The sequence below is a fragment of the Salmo salar genome, chromosome 08 (assembly GCF_965601325.2).
Source record: "Salmo salar chromosome 08, fSalSal1, whole genome shotgun sequence".
Classification (NCBI taxonomy): domain Eukaryota; kingdom Metazoa; phylum Chordata; class Actinopteri; order Salmoniformes; family Salmonidae; genus Salmo; species Salmo salar.
Window position 1 is genome coordinate 30,737,215 of NC_138298.1, and position 15,885 is coordinate 30,753,099.

A 15,885-nucleotide genomic window follows, 5' to 3' on the forward strand; every position below is an offset into this window, starting at 1 on the left:
CAGACACAAACACACACAGAAGCAATTACATTTCTTGGATTGAATGGAGTATAGAATTGACGCCCATTCAGAGAAATAGCCACATTTCAAAGAAACCAGTGTGCTAAACTGGAGTACTGATAACATTAAATAATACATATTATGGATGTCTCACAGCCGCTGTGTTTACTATTGCTAAACAGTATTATAGATCTGTCTCTTACAGCCACTAGTTGCTGTCTCTTCTCTCCCAACATGGCCAGGTAGAGGTTAATATTAGTTATTGATTATGAAACAGTATTAATCAGTAGTATTACTGATCTCTTACAGCCACTAGTTGCTGTCTCTTCTCTCCCAACATGGCCAGGTAGAGGTTAATATTAGTTATTGATTATGAAACAGTATTAATCAGTAGTATTACTGATCTCTTACAGCCACTAGTTGCTGTCTCTTCTCTCCCAACATGGCCAGGTAGAGGTTAATATTAGTTATTGATTATGAAACAGTATTAATCAGTAGTATTACTGATCTCTTACAGCCACTAGTTGCTGTCTCTTCTCTCCCAACATGGCCAGGTAGAGGTTAATCAGTTCCAGGTATGAGGTGGGGGTAGTGTAGTAGCGTCGTCTCAGCTCAGAGTAGAACCTCTCGGCCATGTCTGTCACACTGACGTGGATCTCCACACACATCTCACTGAAACGATCCTTTATCTCCTCACTGCCGAACTCCACGTTCTGGAAGAAGGTCTGGGACACGGACAGGAGGGCCTCACGGGGCCACTACAGGGGGAAAAGAGGAGGGGATGGTTAGATTGTAGGAGAGAGTGAGTGAAAAATGAGGAAATTAAGAAAGTCAAAGGGAGAGCGTGGTAGAGGGAGAAAGAAAGAGAGAGAGACATTGCTTCCAGATATAAAGAGAGACAGACAGAGAGAGAGAGAAACATTGCTTTCAGATATAGAGAGAGAGAGACATTGCTTTCAGATATAAAGAGAGACAGAGAGCGAGAGACATTGCTTCCAGATATAAAGAGAGAGAGACAGAGAGAGAGAGAAACATTGCTTTCAGATATAGAGAGAGAGAGACATTGCTTTCAGATATAAAGAGAGACAGAGAGCGAGAGACATTGCTTCCAGATATAAAGAGGGAGAGAGAGAGATATTACTTCCAGACATAAAGAGGGAGAGAGAGAGAGATTGCTTCCAGAGAGAGAGAGAGAGAGAGAGAGAGAGAGAGAGAGAGAGAGAGAGAGAGAGAGAGAGAGAGAGAGAGAGAGAGATATTACTTCCAGACATAAAGAGGGAGAGAGAGAGAGATTGCTTCCAGAGAGAGAGAGAGAGAGAGAGAGAGAGAGAGAGAGAGAGAGAGAGAGAGAGAGAGAGAGAGAGATTACTTCCAGACATAAAGAGGGAGAGAGAGAGGGATTGCTTCCAGAGAGAGAGAGAGAGAGAGAGAGAGAGAGAGAGAGAGAGAGAGAGAGAGATATTACTTCCAGACATAAAGAGGGAGAGAGAGAGATCATGGGATCCTGAGTTCTGCAAAAAAATGATAAATATAGATGTTTTTTTATCCGCAAGGACTTATACAGGATACTACCCTCTACATGAAAACCTCAAAAAATTCCACACCTAAAACCTTCATTGTGGACAAAATGAACTGAACGGATTCTTACTACCAAGGACTATCAAGATAAAAACGTCTAACTAAGCAGAACCTGCAGAAGAAACACAAAGGAACCTGGAAATACCAGACTGAGGTTCAGGCTGAGTAATGTTCAGTCTCAACCTACTTCTGAAGCCAAAAAGTAATAGACAATCATCTCTAGACATTATTGTTATATAAAGCTTATTAAACAAGGCTACTAAGCTACCAAGCAGCTAGGACAGAACAGACCTGGCTGCAACTTAGATTACTACTGAAGTGGGAAATGAGATGGGTGAAAACTCTTGAGCCTAACAATGGCAGGAGAGTTTCACAGCCTGTCCCACCCAAATGCAGAGGCCTTTGAAGCCCCCTGTGTAGATGTCATCACAGTACAGCACCCCTTGGATATTAAAAATAACACTGCATGGAATATGTACAAAAATAAGCTCCTCAAGGACAATCCAGAGACACTATTTGCTGACTGCTACAATGAGGGGAATGTGAGCAACTTCATTTTCTACACAGACCATCCCCTGGTATGGTACAGTGCTATATTAACCAGACCATCCCCTGGCATGGCACAGTGCTATATTAACAAGACCATCCCCTGGCATGGCACAGTGCTATATTAACCAGACCATCCCCTGGCACAGTGCAATATTAACCAGACCATCCCCTGGCATGGCACAGTGCTATATTAACCAGACCATCCCCTGGCATGGCACAGTGCTATATTAACCAGACCATCCCCTGGCATGACACAGTGCTATATTAACCAGACCATCCCCTGGCATGACACAGTGCTATATTAACCAGACCATCCCCTGGTATGGCACAGTGCTATATTAACCAGACCATCCCCTGGCATGGCACAGTGCTATATTAACCAGACCATCCCCTGGCATGACACAGTGCTATATTAACCAGACCATCCCCTGGCATGACACAGTGCTATATTAACCAGACCATCCCCTGGCATGACACAGTGCTATATTAACCAGACCATCCCCTGGCATGGTACAGTGCTATATTAACCAGACCATCCCCTGGTATGACACAGTGCTATATTAACCAGACCATCCCCTGGCATGGTACAGTGCTATATTAACCAGACCATCCCCTGGTATGACACAGTGCTATATTAACCAGACCATCCCCTGGCATGGCACAGTGCTATATTAACCAGACCATCCCCTGGTATGACACAGTGCTATATTAACCAGACCATCCCCTGGCATGGTACAGTGCTATATTAACCAGACCATCCCCTGGTATGGCACAGTGCTATATTAACCAGACCATCCCCTGGCATGGTACAGTGCTATATTAACCAGACCATCCCCTGGCATGGCACAGTGCTATATTAACCAGACCATCCCCTGGCATGGCACAGTGCTATATTAACCAGACCATCCCCTGGCATGGCACAGTGCTATATTAACCAGACCATCCCCTGGCATGACACAGTGCTATATTAACCAGACCATCCCCTGGCATGGCACAGTGCTATATTAACCAGACCATCCCCTGGCATGACACAGTGCTATATTAACCAGAACATCCCCTGGTACAGTGCTATATTAACCAGACCATCCCCTGGCTGCACAGTGCTATATTAACCAGACCATCCCCTGGCATGACACAGTGCTATATTAACCAGACCATCCCCTGGCATGGCACAGTGCTATATTAACCAGACCATCCCCTGGCACAGTGCTATATTAACCCGACCATCCCCTGGCATGGCACAGTGCTATATTAACCAGACCATCCCCTGGCATGACACAGTGCTATATTAACCAGACCATCCCCTGGCATGGCACAGTGCTATATTAACCAGACCATCCCCTGGCATGGCACAGTGCTATATTAACCAGACCATCCCCTGGCATGACACAGTGCTATATTAACCAGACCATCCCCTGGCATGACACAGTGCTATATTAACCAGACCATCCCCTGGCATGACACAGTGCTATATTAACCAGACCATCCCCTGGCATGGCACAGTGCTATATTAACCAGACCATCCCCTGGTATGGCACAGTGCTATATTAACCAGACCATCCGCTGGCATGACACAGTGCTATATTAACAAGACCATCCCCTGGCACAGTGCTATATTAACCAGACCATCCCCTGGCATGGCACAGTGCTATATTAACCAGACCATCCGCTGGCATGACACAGTGCTATATTAACCAGACCATCCCCTGGCACAGTGCTATATTAACCAGACCATCCCCTGGCATGGCACAGTGCTATATTAACCAGACCATCCCCTGGCATGGCACAGTGCTATATTAACCAGACCATCCCCTGGCATGACACAGTGCTATATTAACCAGACCATCCCCTGGCATGACACAGTGCTATATTAACCAGACCATCCCCTGGTATGGCACAGTGCTATATTAACCAGACCATCCCCTGACACAGTGCTATATTAACCAGACCATCCCCTGGCATGGCACAGTGCTATATTAACCAGACCATCCCATGGCACAGTGCTATATTAACCAGACCATCCCCTGGCATGGCACAGTGCTATATTAACCAGACCATCCCCTGGTATGGCACAGTGCTATATTAACCAGACCATCCCCTGGCATGACACAGTGCTATATTAACCAGACCATCCCCTGGCATGGCACAGTGCTATATTAACCAGACCATCCCCTGGCATGACACAGTGCTATATTAACCAGACCATCCCCTGGCGCACAGTGCTATATTAACCAGACCATCCCCTGGCATGGTACAGTGCTATATTAACCAGACCATCCCCTGGCATGGCACAGTGCTATATTAACCAGACCATCCCCTGGCACAGTGCTATATTAACCAGACCATCCCCTGGCATGGTACAGTGCTATATTAACCAGACCATCCCCTGGCATGGCACAGTGCTATATTAACCAGACCATCCCCTGGCGGACAGTGCTATATTAACCAGACCATCCCCTGGCATGGTACAGTGCTATATTAACCAGACCATCCCCTGGCATGACACAGTGCTATATTAACCAGACCATCCCCTGGCATGGTACAGTGCTATATTAACCAGACCATCCCCTGGCACAGTGCTATATTAACCAGACCATCCCCTGGCATGACACAGTGCTATATTAACCAGACCATCCCCTGGTATGACACAGTGCTATATTAACCACACCATCCCCTGGCATGGCACAGTGCTATATTAACCAGACCATCCCCTGGTATGACACAGTGCTATATTAACCAGACCATCCCCTGGCATGGCACAGTGCTATATTAACCAGACCATCCCCTGGCATGGTACAGTGCTATATTAACCAGACCATCCCCTGGCATGACACAGTGCTATATTAACCAGACCATCCCCTGGTATGGCACAGTGCTATATTAACCAGACCATCCCCTGGCATGGTACAGTGCTATATTAACCAGACCATCCCCTGGCACAGTGCTATATTAACCAGACCATCCCCTGGCATGGCACAGTGCTATATTAACCAGACCATCCCCTGGCATGGTACAGTGCTATATTAACCAGACCATCCCCTGGCATGGCACAGTGCTATATTAACCAGACCATCCCCTGGCACAGTGCTATATTAACCAGACCATCCCCTGGCATGGTACAGTGCTATATTAACCAGACCATCCCCTGGCACAGTGCTATATTAACCAGACCATCCCCTGGCATGGCACAGTGCTATATTAACCAGACCATCCCCTGGCATGGCACAGTGCTATATTAACCAGACCATCCCCTGGCATGGCACAGTGCTATATTAACCAGACCATCCCCTGGCATGGTACAGTGCTATATTAACCAGACCATCCCCTGGCGTGGCACAGTGCTATATTAACCAGACCATCCCCTGGCGTGGCACAGTGCTATATTAACCAGACCATCCCCTGGCATGGCACAGTGCTATATTAACCAGACCATCCCCTGGCATGACACAGTGTTATATTAACCAGACCATCCCCTGGCATGGCACAGTGCTATATTAACCAGACCATCCCCTGGCATGGCACAGTGCTATATTAACCAGACCATCCCCTGGCATGGCACAGTGCTATATTAACCAGACCATCCCCTGGCATGACACAGTGCTATATTAACCAGACCATCCCCTGGCATGACACAGTGCTATATTAACCAGACCATCCCCTGGTATGGCACAGTGCTATATTAACCAGACCATCCCATGGTATGGCACAGTGCTATATTAACCAGACCATCCCCTGGTATGGCACAGTGCTATATTAACCAGACCATCCCCTGGCACAGTGCTATATTAACCAGACCATCCCCTGGCACAGTGCTATATTAACCAGACCATCCCCTGGCATGGTACAGTGCTATATTAACCAGACCATCCCCTGGCATGACACAGTGCTATATTAACCAGACCATCCCCTGGCATGGCACAGTGCTATATTAACCAGACCATCCCCTGGCACAGTGCTATATTAACCAGACCATCCCCTGGTACAGTGCTATATTAACCAGACCATCCCCTGGCACAGTGCTATATTAACCAGACCATCCCCTGGCATGACACAGTGCTATATTAACCAGACCATCCCCTGGCATGGCACAGTGCTATATTAACCAGACCATCCCCTGGCACAGTGCTATATTAACCAGACCATCCCCTGGCATGGCACAGTGCTATATTAACCAGACCATCCCCTGGTATGGCACAGTGCTATATTAACCAGACCATCCCCTGGCACAGTGCTATATTAACCAGACCATCCCCTGGCACAGTGCTATATTAACCAGACCATCCCCTGGCATGGCACAGTGCTATATTAACCAGACCATCCCCTGGTATGGCACAGTGCTATATTAACCAGACCATCCCCTGGCATGACACAGTGCTATATTAACCAGACCATCCCCTGGCATGGTACAGTGCTATATTAACCAGACCATCCCCTGGCATGGCACAGTGCTATATTAACCAGACCATCCCCTGGCATGACACAGTGCTATATTAACCAGACCATCCCCTGGCAGTGCTATATTAACCAGACCATCCCCTGGCATGACACAGTGCTATATTAACCAGACCATCCCCTGGCATGGCACAGTGCTATATTAACACAGACCATCCCCTGGCATGACACAGTGCTATATTAACCAGACCATCCCCTGGCATGGCACAGTGCTATATTAACCAGACCATCCCCTGGTATGGCACAGTGCTATATTAACCAGACCATCCCCTGGCATGGCACAGTGCTATATTAACCAGACCATCCCCTGGCACAGTGCTATATTAACCAGACCATCCCCTGGCACAGTGCTATATTAACCAGACCATCCCCTGGCATGACACAGTGCTATATTAACCAGACCATCCCCTGGCACAGTGCTATATTAACCAGACCATCCCCTGGTATGGCACAGTGCTATATTAACCAGACCATCCCCTGGCACAGTGCTATATTAACCAGACCATCCCCTGGCATGGCACAGTGCTATATTAACCAGACCATCCCCTGGTATGGTACAGTGCTATATTAACCAGACCATCCCCTGGCACAGTGAAATATTAACACAGACCATCCTCTGGCATGGCACAGTGCTATATTAACCAGACCATCCCCTGGCATGGCACAGTGCTATATTAACCAGACCATCCCCTGGCATGACACAGTGCTATATTAACCAGACCATCCCCTGGCATGGCACAGTGCTATATTAACCAGACCATCCCCTGGCATGACACAGTGCTGTATTAACCAGACCATCCCCTGGCATGACACAGTGCTATATTAACCAGACCATCCCCTGGCATGGCACAGTGCTATATTAACCAGACCATCCCCTGGCATGACACAGTGCTATATTAACCAGACCATCCCCTGGCATGACACAGTGCTATATTAACCAGACCATCCCCTGGCATGACACAGTGCTATATTAACCAGACCATCCCCTGGCATGACACAGTGCTATATTAACCAGACCATCCCCTGGCATGGCACAGTGCTATATTAACCAGACCATCCCATGGCATGGCACAGTGCTATATTAACCAGACCATCCCCTGGTATGGCACAGTGCTATATTAACCAGACCATCCCCTGGCACAGTGCTATATTAACCAGACCATCCCCTGGCATGGCACAGTGCTATATTAACCAGACCATCCCCTGGCACAGTGCTATATTAACCAGACCATCCCCTGGCATGGCACAGTGCTATATTAACCAGACCATCCCCTGGCACAGTGCTATATTAACCAGACCATCCCCTGGCATGGTACAGTGCTATATTAACCAGACCATCCCCTGGCATGGCACAGTGCTATATTAACCAGACCATCCCCTGGCATGGCACAGTGCTATATTAACCAGACCATCCCCTGGCATGGTACAGTGCTATATTAACCAGACCATCCCCTGGCATGGTACAGTGCTATATTAACCAGACCATCCCCTGGCATGGCACAGTGCTATATTAACCAGACCATCCCCTGGCATGGCACAGTGCTATATTAACCAGACCATCCCCTGGCATGGCACAGTGCTATATTAACCAGACCATCCCCTGGCACAGTGCTATATTAACCAGACCATCCCCTGGCATGACACAGTGCTATATTAACCAGACCATCCCCTGGCATGGCACAGTGCTATATTAACCAGACCATCCCCTGGCATGACACAGTGCTATATTAACCAGACCATCCCCTGGCATGGCACAGTGCTATATTAACCAGACCATCCCCTGGCATGGTACAGTGCTATATTAACCAGACCATCCCCTGGCATGGCACAGTGCTATATTAACCAGACCATCCCCTGGCATGGCACAGTGCTATATTAACCAGACCATCCCCTGGTACAGTGCTATATTAACCAGACCATCCCCTGGCATGACACAGTGCTATATTAACCAGACCATCCCCTGGCATGGCACAGTGCTATATTAACCAGACCATCCCCTGGTATGGTACAGTGCTATATTAACCACACCATCCCCTGGCATGGCACAGTGCTATATTAACCAGACCATCCCCTGGTATGGTACAGTGCTATATTAACCACACCATCCCCTGGCATGGCACAGTGCTATATTAACCAGACCATCCCCTGGCATGGCACAGTGCTATATTAACCAGACCATCCCCTGGCATGGTACAGTGCTATATTAACCAGACCATCCCCTGGCATGGCACAGTGCTATATTAACCAGACCATCCCCTGGCATGACACAGTGCTATATTAACCAGACCATCCCCTGGCATGGCACAGTGCTATATTAACCAGACCATCCCCTGGCATGGCACAGTGCTATATTAACCAGACCATCCCCTGGCACAGTGCTATATTAACCAGACCATCCCCTGGCATGGCACAGTGCTATATTAACCAGACCATCCCCTGGCATGGCACAGTGCTATATTAACCAGACCATCCCCTGGTATGGCACAGTGCTATATTAACCAGACCATCCCCTGGCATGGTACAGTGCTATATTAACCAGACCATCCCCTGGCATGACACAGTGCTGTATTAACCAGACCATCCCCTGGCATGACACAGTGTTATATTAACCAGACCATCCCCTGGCACAGTGCTATATTAACCAGACCATCCCCTGGCACAGTGCTATATTAACCAGACCATCCCCTGGCATGACACAGTGCTATATTAACCAGACCATCCCCTGGCATGGCACAGTGCTATATTAACCAGACCATCCCCTGGCACAGTGCTATATTAACCAGACCATCCCCTGGCATGGTACAGTGCTATATTAACCAGACCATCCCCTGGCATGGCACAGTGCTATATTAACCAGACCATCCCCTGGCACAGTGCTATATTAACCAGACCATCCCCTGGCATGGCACAGTGCTATATTAACCAGACCATCCCCTGGCATGGCACAGTGCTATATTAACCAGACCATCCCCTGGCATGGCACAGTGCTATATTAACCAGACCATCCCCTGGTACAGTGCTATATTAACCAGACCATCCCCTGGTACAGTGCTATATTAACCAGACCATCCCCTGGCATGACACAGTGCTATATTAACCAGACCATCCCCTGGTACAGTGCTATATTAACCAGACCATCCCCTGGTACAGTGCTATATTAACCAGACCATCCCCTGGCATGGCACAGTGCTATATTAACCAGACCATCCCCTGGCATGGCACAGTGCTATATTAACCAGACCATCCCCTGGCACGACACAGTGCTATATTAACCAGACCATCCCCTGGCACAGTGCTATATTAACCAGACCATCCCCTGGCATGGTACAGTGCTATATTAACCAGACCATCCCCTGGCACAGTGCTATATTAACCAGACCATCCCCTGGCATGGCACAGTGCTATATTAACCAGACCATCCCCTGGCATGACACAGTGCTATATTAACCAGACCATCCCCTGTCATGGCACAGTGCTATATTAACCAGACCATCCCCTGGTATGGCACAGTGCTATATTAACCAGACCATCCCCTGGTATGGCACAGTGCTATATTAACCAGACCATCCCCTGGCATGACACAGTGTTATATTAACCAGACCATCCCCTGGCACAGTGCTATATTAACCAGACCATCCCCTGGCATGGCACAGTGCTATATTAACCAGACCATCCCCTGGCACAGTGCTATATTAACCAGACCATCCCCTGGCATGGTACAGTGCTATATTAACCAGACCATCCCCTGGCATGGCACAGTGCTATATTAACCAGACCATCCCCTGGCATGGTACAGTGCTATATTAACCAGACCATCCCCTGGCATGGCACAGTGCTATATTAACCAGACCATCCCCTGGCATGGCACAGTGCTATATTAACCAGACCATCCCCTGGTACAGTGCTATATTAACCAGACCATCCCCTGGCATGACACAGTGCTATATTAACCAGACCATCCCCTGGCATGGTACAGTGCTATATTAACCAGACCATCCCCTGGCATGACACAGTGCTATATTAACCAGACCATCCCCTGGCATGGCACAGTGCTATATTAACCAGACCATCCCCTGGCATGGTACAGTGTTATATTAACCAGACCATCCCCTGGCATGGCACAGTGCTATATTAACCAGACCATCCCCTGGCATGGTACAGTGCTATATTAACCAGACCATCCCCTGGTATGGCACAGTGCTATATTAACCAGACCATCCCCTGGCATGGTACAGTGCTATATTAACCAGACCATCCCCTGGCATGACACAGTGCTATATTAACCAGACCATCCCCTGGCATGACACAGTGCTATATTAACCAGACCATCCCATGGCACAGTGCTATATTAACCAGACCATCCCCTGGCATGACACAGTGCTATATTAACCAGACCATCCCCTGGCATGACACAGTGCTATATTAACCAGACCATCCCCTGGCATGGCACAGTGCTATATTAACCAGACCATCCCCTGGCATGACACAGTGCTATATTAACCAGACCATCCCCTGGCATGACACAGTGCTATATTAACCAGACCATCCCCTGGCATGGCACAGTGCTATATTAACCAGACCATCCCCTGGCATGACACAGTGCTATATTAACCAGACCATCCCCTGGCATGGCACAGTGCTATATTAACCAGACCATCCCCTGGCATGGCACAGTGCTATATTAACCAGACCATCCCCTGGTATGGCACAGTGCTATATTAACCAGACCATCCCCTGGCACAGTGCTATATTAACCAGACCATCCCCTGGCATGGCACAGTGCTATATTAACCAGACCATCCCCTGGCACAGTGCTATATTAACCAGACCATCCCCTGGCATGGCACAGTGCTATATTAACCAGACCATCCCCTGGATGGCACAGTGCTATATTAACCAGACCATCCCCTGGCATGGTACAGTGCTATATTAACCAGACCATCCCCTGGCATGGCACAGTGCTATATTAACCAGACCATCCCCTGGCATGGCACAGTGCTATATTAACCAGACCATCCCCTGGCATGGCACAGTGCTATATTAACCAGACCATCCCCTGGCACAGTGCTATATTAACCAGACCATCCCCTGGCATGGCACAGTGCTATATTAACCAGACCATCCCCTGGCATGGCACAGTGCTATATTAACCAGACCATCCCCTGGCATGGCACAGTGCTATATTAACCAGACCATCCCCTGGCATGGCACAGTGCTATATTAACCAGACCATCCCCTGGCATGGTACAGTGCTATATTAACCAGACCATCCCCTGGCATGGCACAGTGCTATATTAACCAGACCATCCCCTGGCATGGCACAGTGCTATATTAACCAGACCATCCCCTGGTACAGTGCTATATTAACCAGACCATCCCCTGGCATGGCACAGTGCTATATTAACCAGACCATCCCCTGGCATGGCACAGTGCTATATTAACCAGACCATCCCCTGGTATGGCACAGTGCTATATTAACCAGACCATCCCCTGGCATGGCACAGTGCTATATTAACCAGACCATCCCCTGGCATGGTACAGTGCTATATTAACCAGACCATCCCCTGGCATGGCACAGTGCTATATTAACCAGACCATCCCCTGGCATGGCACAGTGCTATATTAACCAGACCATCCCCTGGCATGGTACAGTGCTATATTAACCAGACCATCCCCTGGCATGGCACAGTGCTATATTAACCAGACCATCCCCTGGCACAGTGCTATATTAACCAGACCATCCCCTGGCATGGCACAGTGCTATATTAACCAGACCATCCCCTGGCATGGCACAGTGCTATATTAACCAGACCATCCCCTGGTATGGCACAGTGCTATATTAACCAGACCATCCCCTGGCATGGTACAGTGCTATATTAACCAGACCATCCCCTGGCATGGCACAGTGCTGTATTAACCAGACCATCCCCTGGCATGACACAGTGCTATATTAACCAGACCATCCCCTGGCACAGTGCTATATTAACCAGACCATCCCCTGGCACAGTGCTATATTAACCAGACCATCCCCTGGCATGACACAGTGCTATATTAACCAGACCATCCCCTGGCATGGCACAGTGCTATATTAACCAGACCATCCCCTGGCACAGTGCTATATTAACCAGACCATCCCCTGGCATGGTACAGTGCTATATTAACCAGACCATCCCCTGGCATGGCACAGTGCTATATTAACCAGACCATCCCCTGGCACAGTGCTATATTAACCAGACCATCCCCTGGCATGGCACAGTGCTATATTAACCAGACCATCCCCTGGCATGGCACAGTGCTATATTAACCAGACCATCCCCTGGCATGGCACAGTGCTATATTAACCAGACCATCCCCTGGTACAGTGCTATATTAACCAGACCATCCCCTGGTACAGTGCTATATTAACCAGACCATCCCCTGGCATGACACAGTGCTATATTAACCAGACCATCCCCTGGTACAGTGCTATATTAACCAGACCATCCCCTGGTACAGTGCTATATTAACCAGACCATCCCCTGGCATGGCACAGTGCTATATTAACCAGACCATCCCCTGGCATGGCACAGTGCTATATTAACCAGACCATCCCCTGGCACGACACAGTGCTATATTAACCAGACCATCCCCTGGCACAGTGCTATATTAACCAGACCATCCCCTGGCATGGTACAGTGCTATATTAACCAGACCATCCCCTGGCACAGTGCTATATTAACCAGACCATCCCCTGGCATGGCACAGTGCTATATTAACCAGACCATCCCCTGGCATGACACAGTGCTATATTAACCAGACCATCCCCTGGCATGGCACAGTGCTATATTAACCAGACCATCCCCTGGCATGGTACAGTGCTATATTAACCAGACCATCCCCTGGCATGGTACAGTGTTATATTAACCAGACCATCCCCTGGTACAGTGCTATATTAACCAGACCATCCCCTGGTACAGTGCTATATTAACCAGACCATCCCCTGGCACAGTGCTATATTAACCAGACCATCCCCTGGCATGGCACAGTGCTATATTAACCAGACCATCCCCTGGCATGACACAGTGCTATATTAACCAGACCATCCCCTGGCATGACACAGTGCTATATTAACCAGACCATCCCCTGGTATGGCACAGTGCTATATTAACCAGACCATCCCCTGGTATGGCACAGTGCTATATTAACCAGACCATCCCCTGGCATGACACAGTGTTATATTAACCAGACCATCCCCTGGCACAGTGCTATATTAACCAGACCATCCCCTGGCATGGCACAGTGCTATATTAACCAGACCATCCCCTGGCACAGTGCTATATTAACCAGACCATCCCCTGGCATGGTACAGTGCTATATTAACCAGACCATCCCCTGGCATGGCACAGTGCTATATTAACCAGACCATCCCCTGGCATGGTACAGTGCTATATTAACCAGACCATCCCCTGGCATGGCACAGTGCTATATTAACCAGACCATCCCCTGGCATGGCACAGTGCTATATTAACCAGACCATCCCCTGGTACAGTGCTATATTAACCAGACCATCCCCTGGCATGACACAGTGCTATATTAACCAGACCATCCCCTGGCATGGTACAGTGCTATATTAACCAGACCATCCCCTGGCATGACACAGTGCTATATTAACCAGACCATCCCCTGGCATGGCACAGTGTTATATTAACCAGACCATCCCCTGGCATGGTACAGTGTTATATTAACCAGACCATCCCCTGGCATGGCACAGTGCTATATTAACCAGACCATCCCCTGGCATGGTACAGTGCTATATTAACCAGACCATCCCCTGGTATGGCACAGTGCTATATTAACCAGACCATCCCCTGGCATGGTACAGTGCTATATTAACCAGACCATCCCCTGGCATGACACAGTGCTATATTAACCAGACCATCCCCTGGCATGACACAGTGCTATATTAACCAGACCATCCCATGGCACAGTGCTATATTAACCAGACCATCCCCTGGCATGACACAGTGCTATATTAACCAGACCATCCCCTGGTATGACACAGTGCTATATTAACCAGACCATCCCCTGGCATGGCACAGTGCTATATTAACCAGACCATCCCCTGGCATGACACAGTGCTATATTAACCAGACCATCCCCTGGCATGGCACAGTGCTATATTAACCAGACCATCCCCTGGCATGGCACAGTGCTATATTAACCAGACCATCCCCTGGTACAGTGCTATATTAACCAGACCATCCCCTGTCATGGCACAGTGCTATATTAACCAGACCATCCCCTGGCATGGCACAGTGCTATATTAACCAGACCATCCCCTGGTATGGCACAGTGCTATATTAACCAGACCATCCCCTGGCATGGTACAGTGCTATATTAACCAGACCATCCCCTGGCACAGTGCTATATTAACCAGACCATCCCCTGGCATGGTACAGTGCTATATTAACCAGACCATCCCCTGGTATGGCACAGTGCTATATTAACCAGACCATCCCCTGGCACAGTGCTATATTAACCAGACCATCCCCTGGCATGGCACAGTGCTATATTAACCAGACCATCCCCTGGCATGGCACAGTGCTATATTAACCAGACCATCCCCTGGCATGGCACAGTGCTATATTAACCAGACCATCCCCTGGCATGGCACAGTGCTATATTAACCAGACCATCCCCTGGCATGGCACAGTGCTATATTAACCAGACCATCCCCTGGCATGGCACAGTGCTATATTAACCAGACCATCCCCTGGCACAGTGCTATATTAACCAGACCATCCCCTGGCATGGCACAGTGCTATATTAACCAGACCATCCCCTGGCATGCACAGTGCTATATTAACCAGACCATCCCCTGGTACAGTGCTATATTAACCAGACCATCCCCTGGCACAGTGCTATATTAACCAGACCATCCCCTGGCATGGCACAGTGCTATATTAACCAGACCATCCCCTGGCATGGCACAGTGCTATATTAACCAGACCATCCCCTGGCACAGTGCTATATTAACCAGACCATCCCCTGGCATGGTACAGTGCTATATTAACCAGACCATCCCCTGGCATGGTACAGTGCTATATTAACCAGACCATCCCCTGGCACAGTGCTATATTAACCAGACCATCCCCTGGCATGGCACAGTGCTATATTAACCAGACCATCCCCTGGCATGGCACAGTGCTATATTAACCAGACCATCCCCTGGCATGGCACAGTGCTATATTAACCAGACCATCCCCTGGCATGGTACAGTGCTATATTAACCAGACCATCCCCTGGCATGGTACAGTGTTATATTAA

General features: G+C 48.6%; 1 protein-coding gene across 2 annotated transcripts in view; it reads right to left on the reverse strand.

Moving 5' to 3' along the window:
• The window catches only part of LOC106599229 (dynein axonemal heavy chain 6), a 206,915-nt gene that overhangs the window by 60,834 nt on the left and 130,196 nt on the right, over nucleotides 1-15,885 (reverse strand). For both annotated transcript variants that reach the window (XM_082978583.1, XM_082978584.1), the window contains one exon: nucleotides 516-758. In XM_082978583.1, the coding sequence (XP_082834709.1) occupies nucleotides 516-758 (243 nt within the window). The remainder of the gene's footprint in view (nucleotides 1-515; nucleotides 759-15,885) is intronic.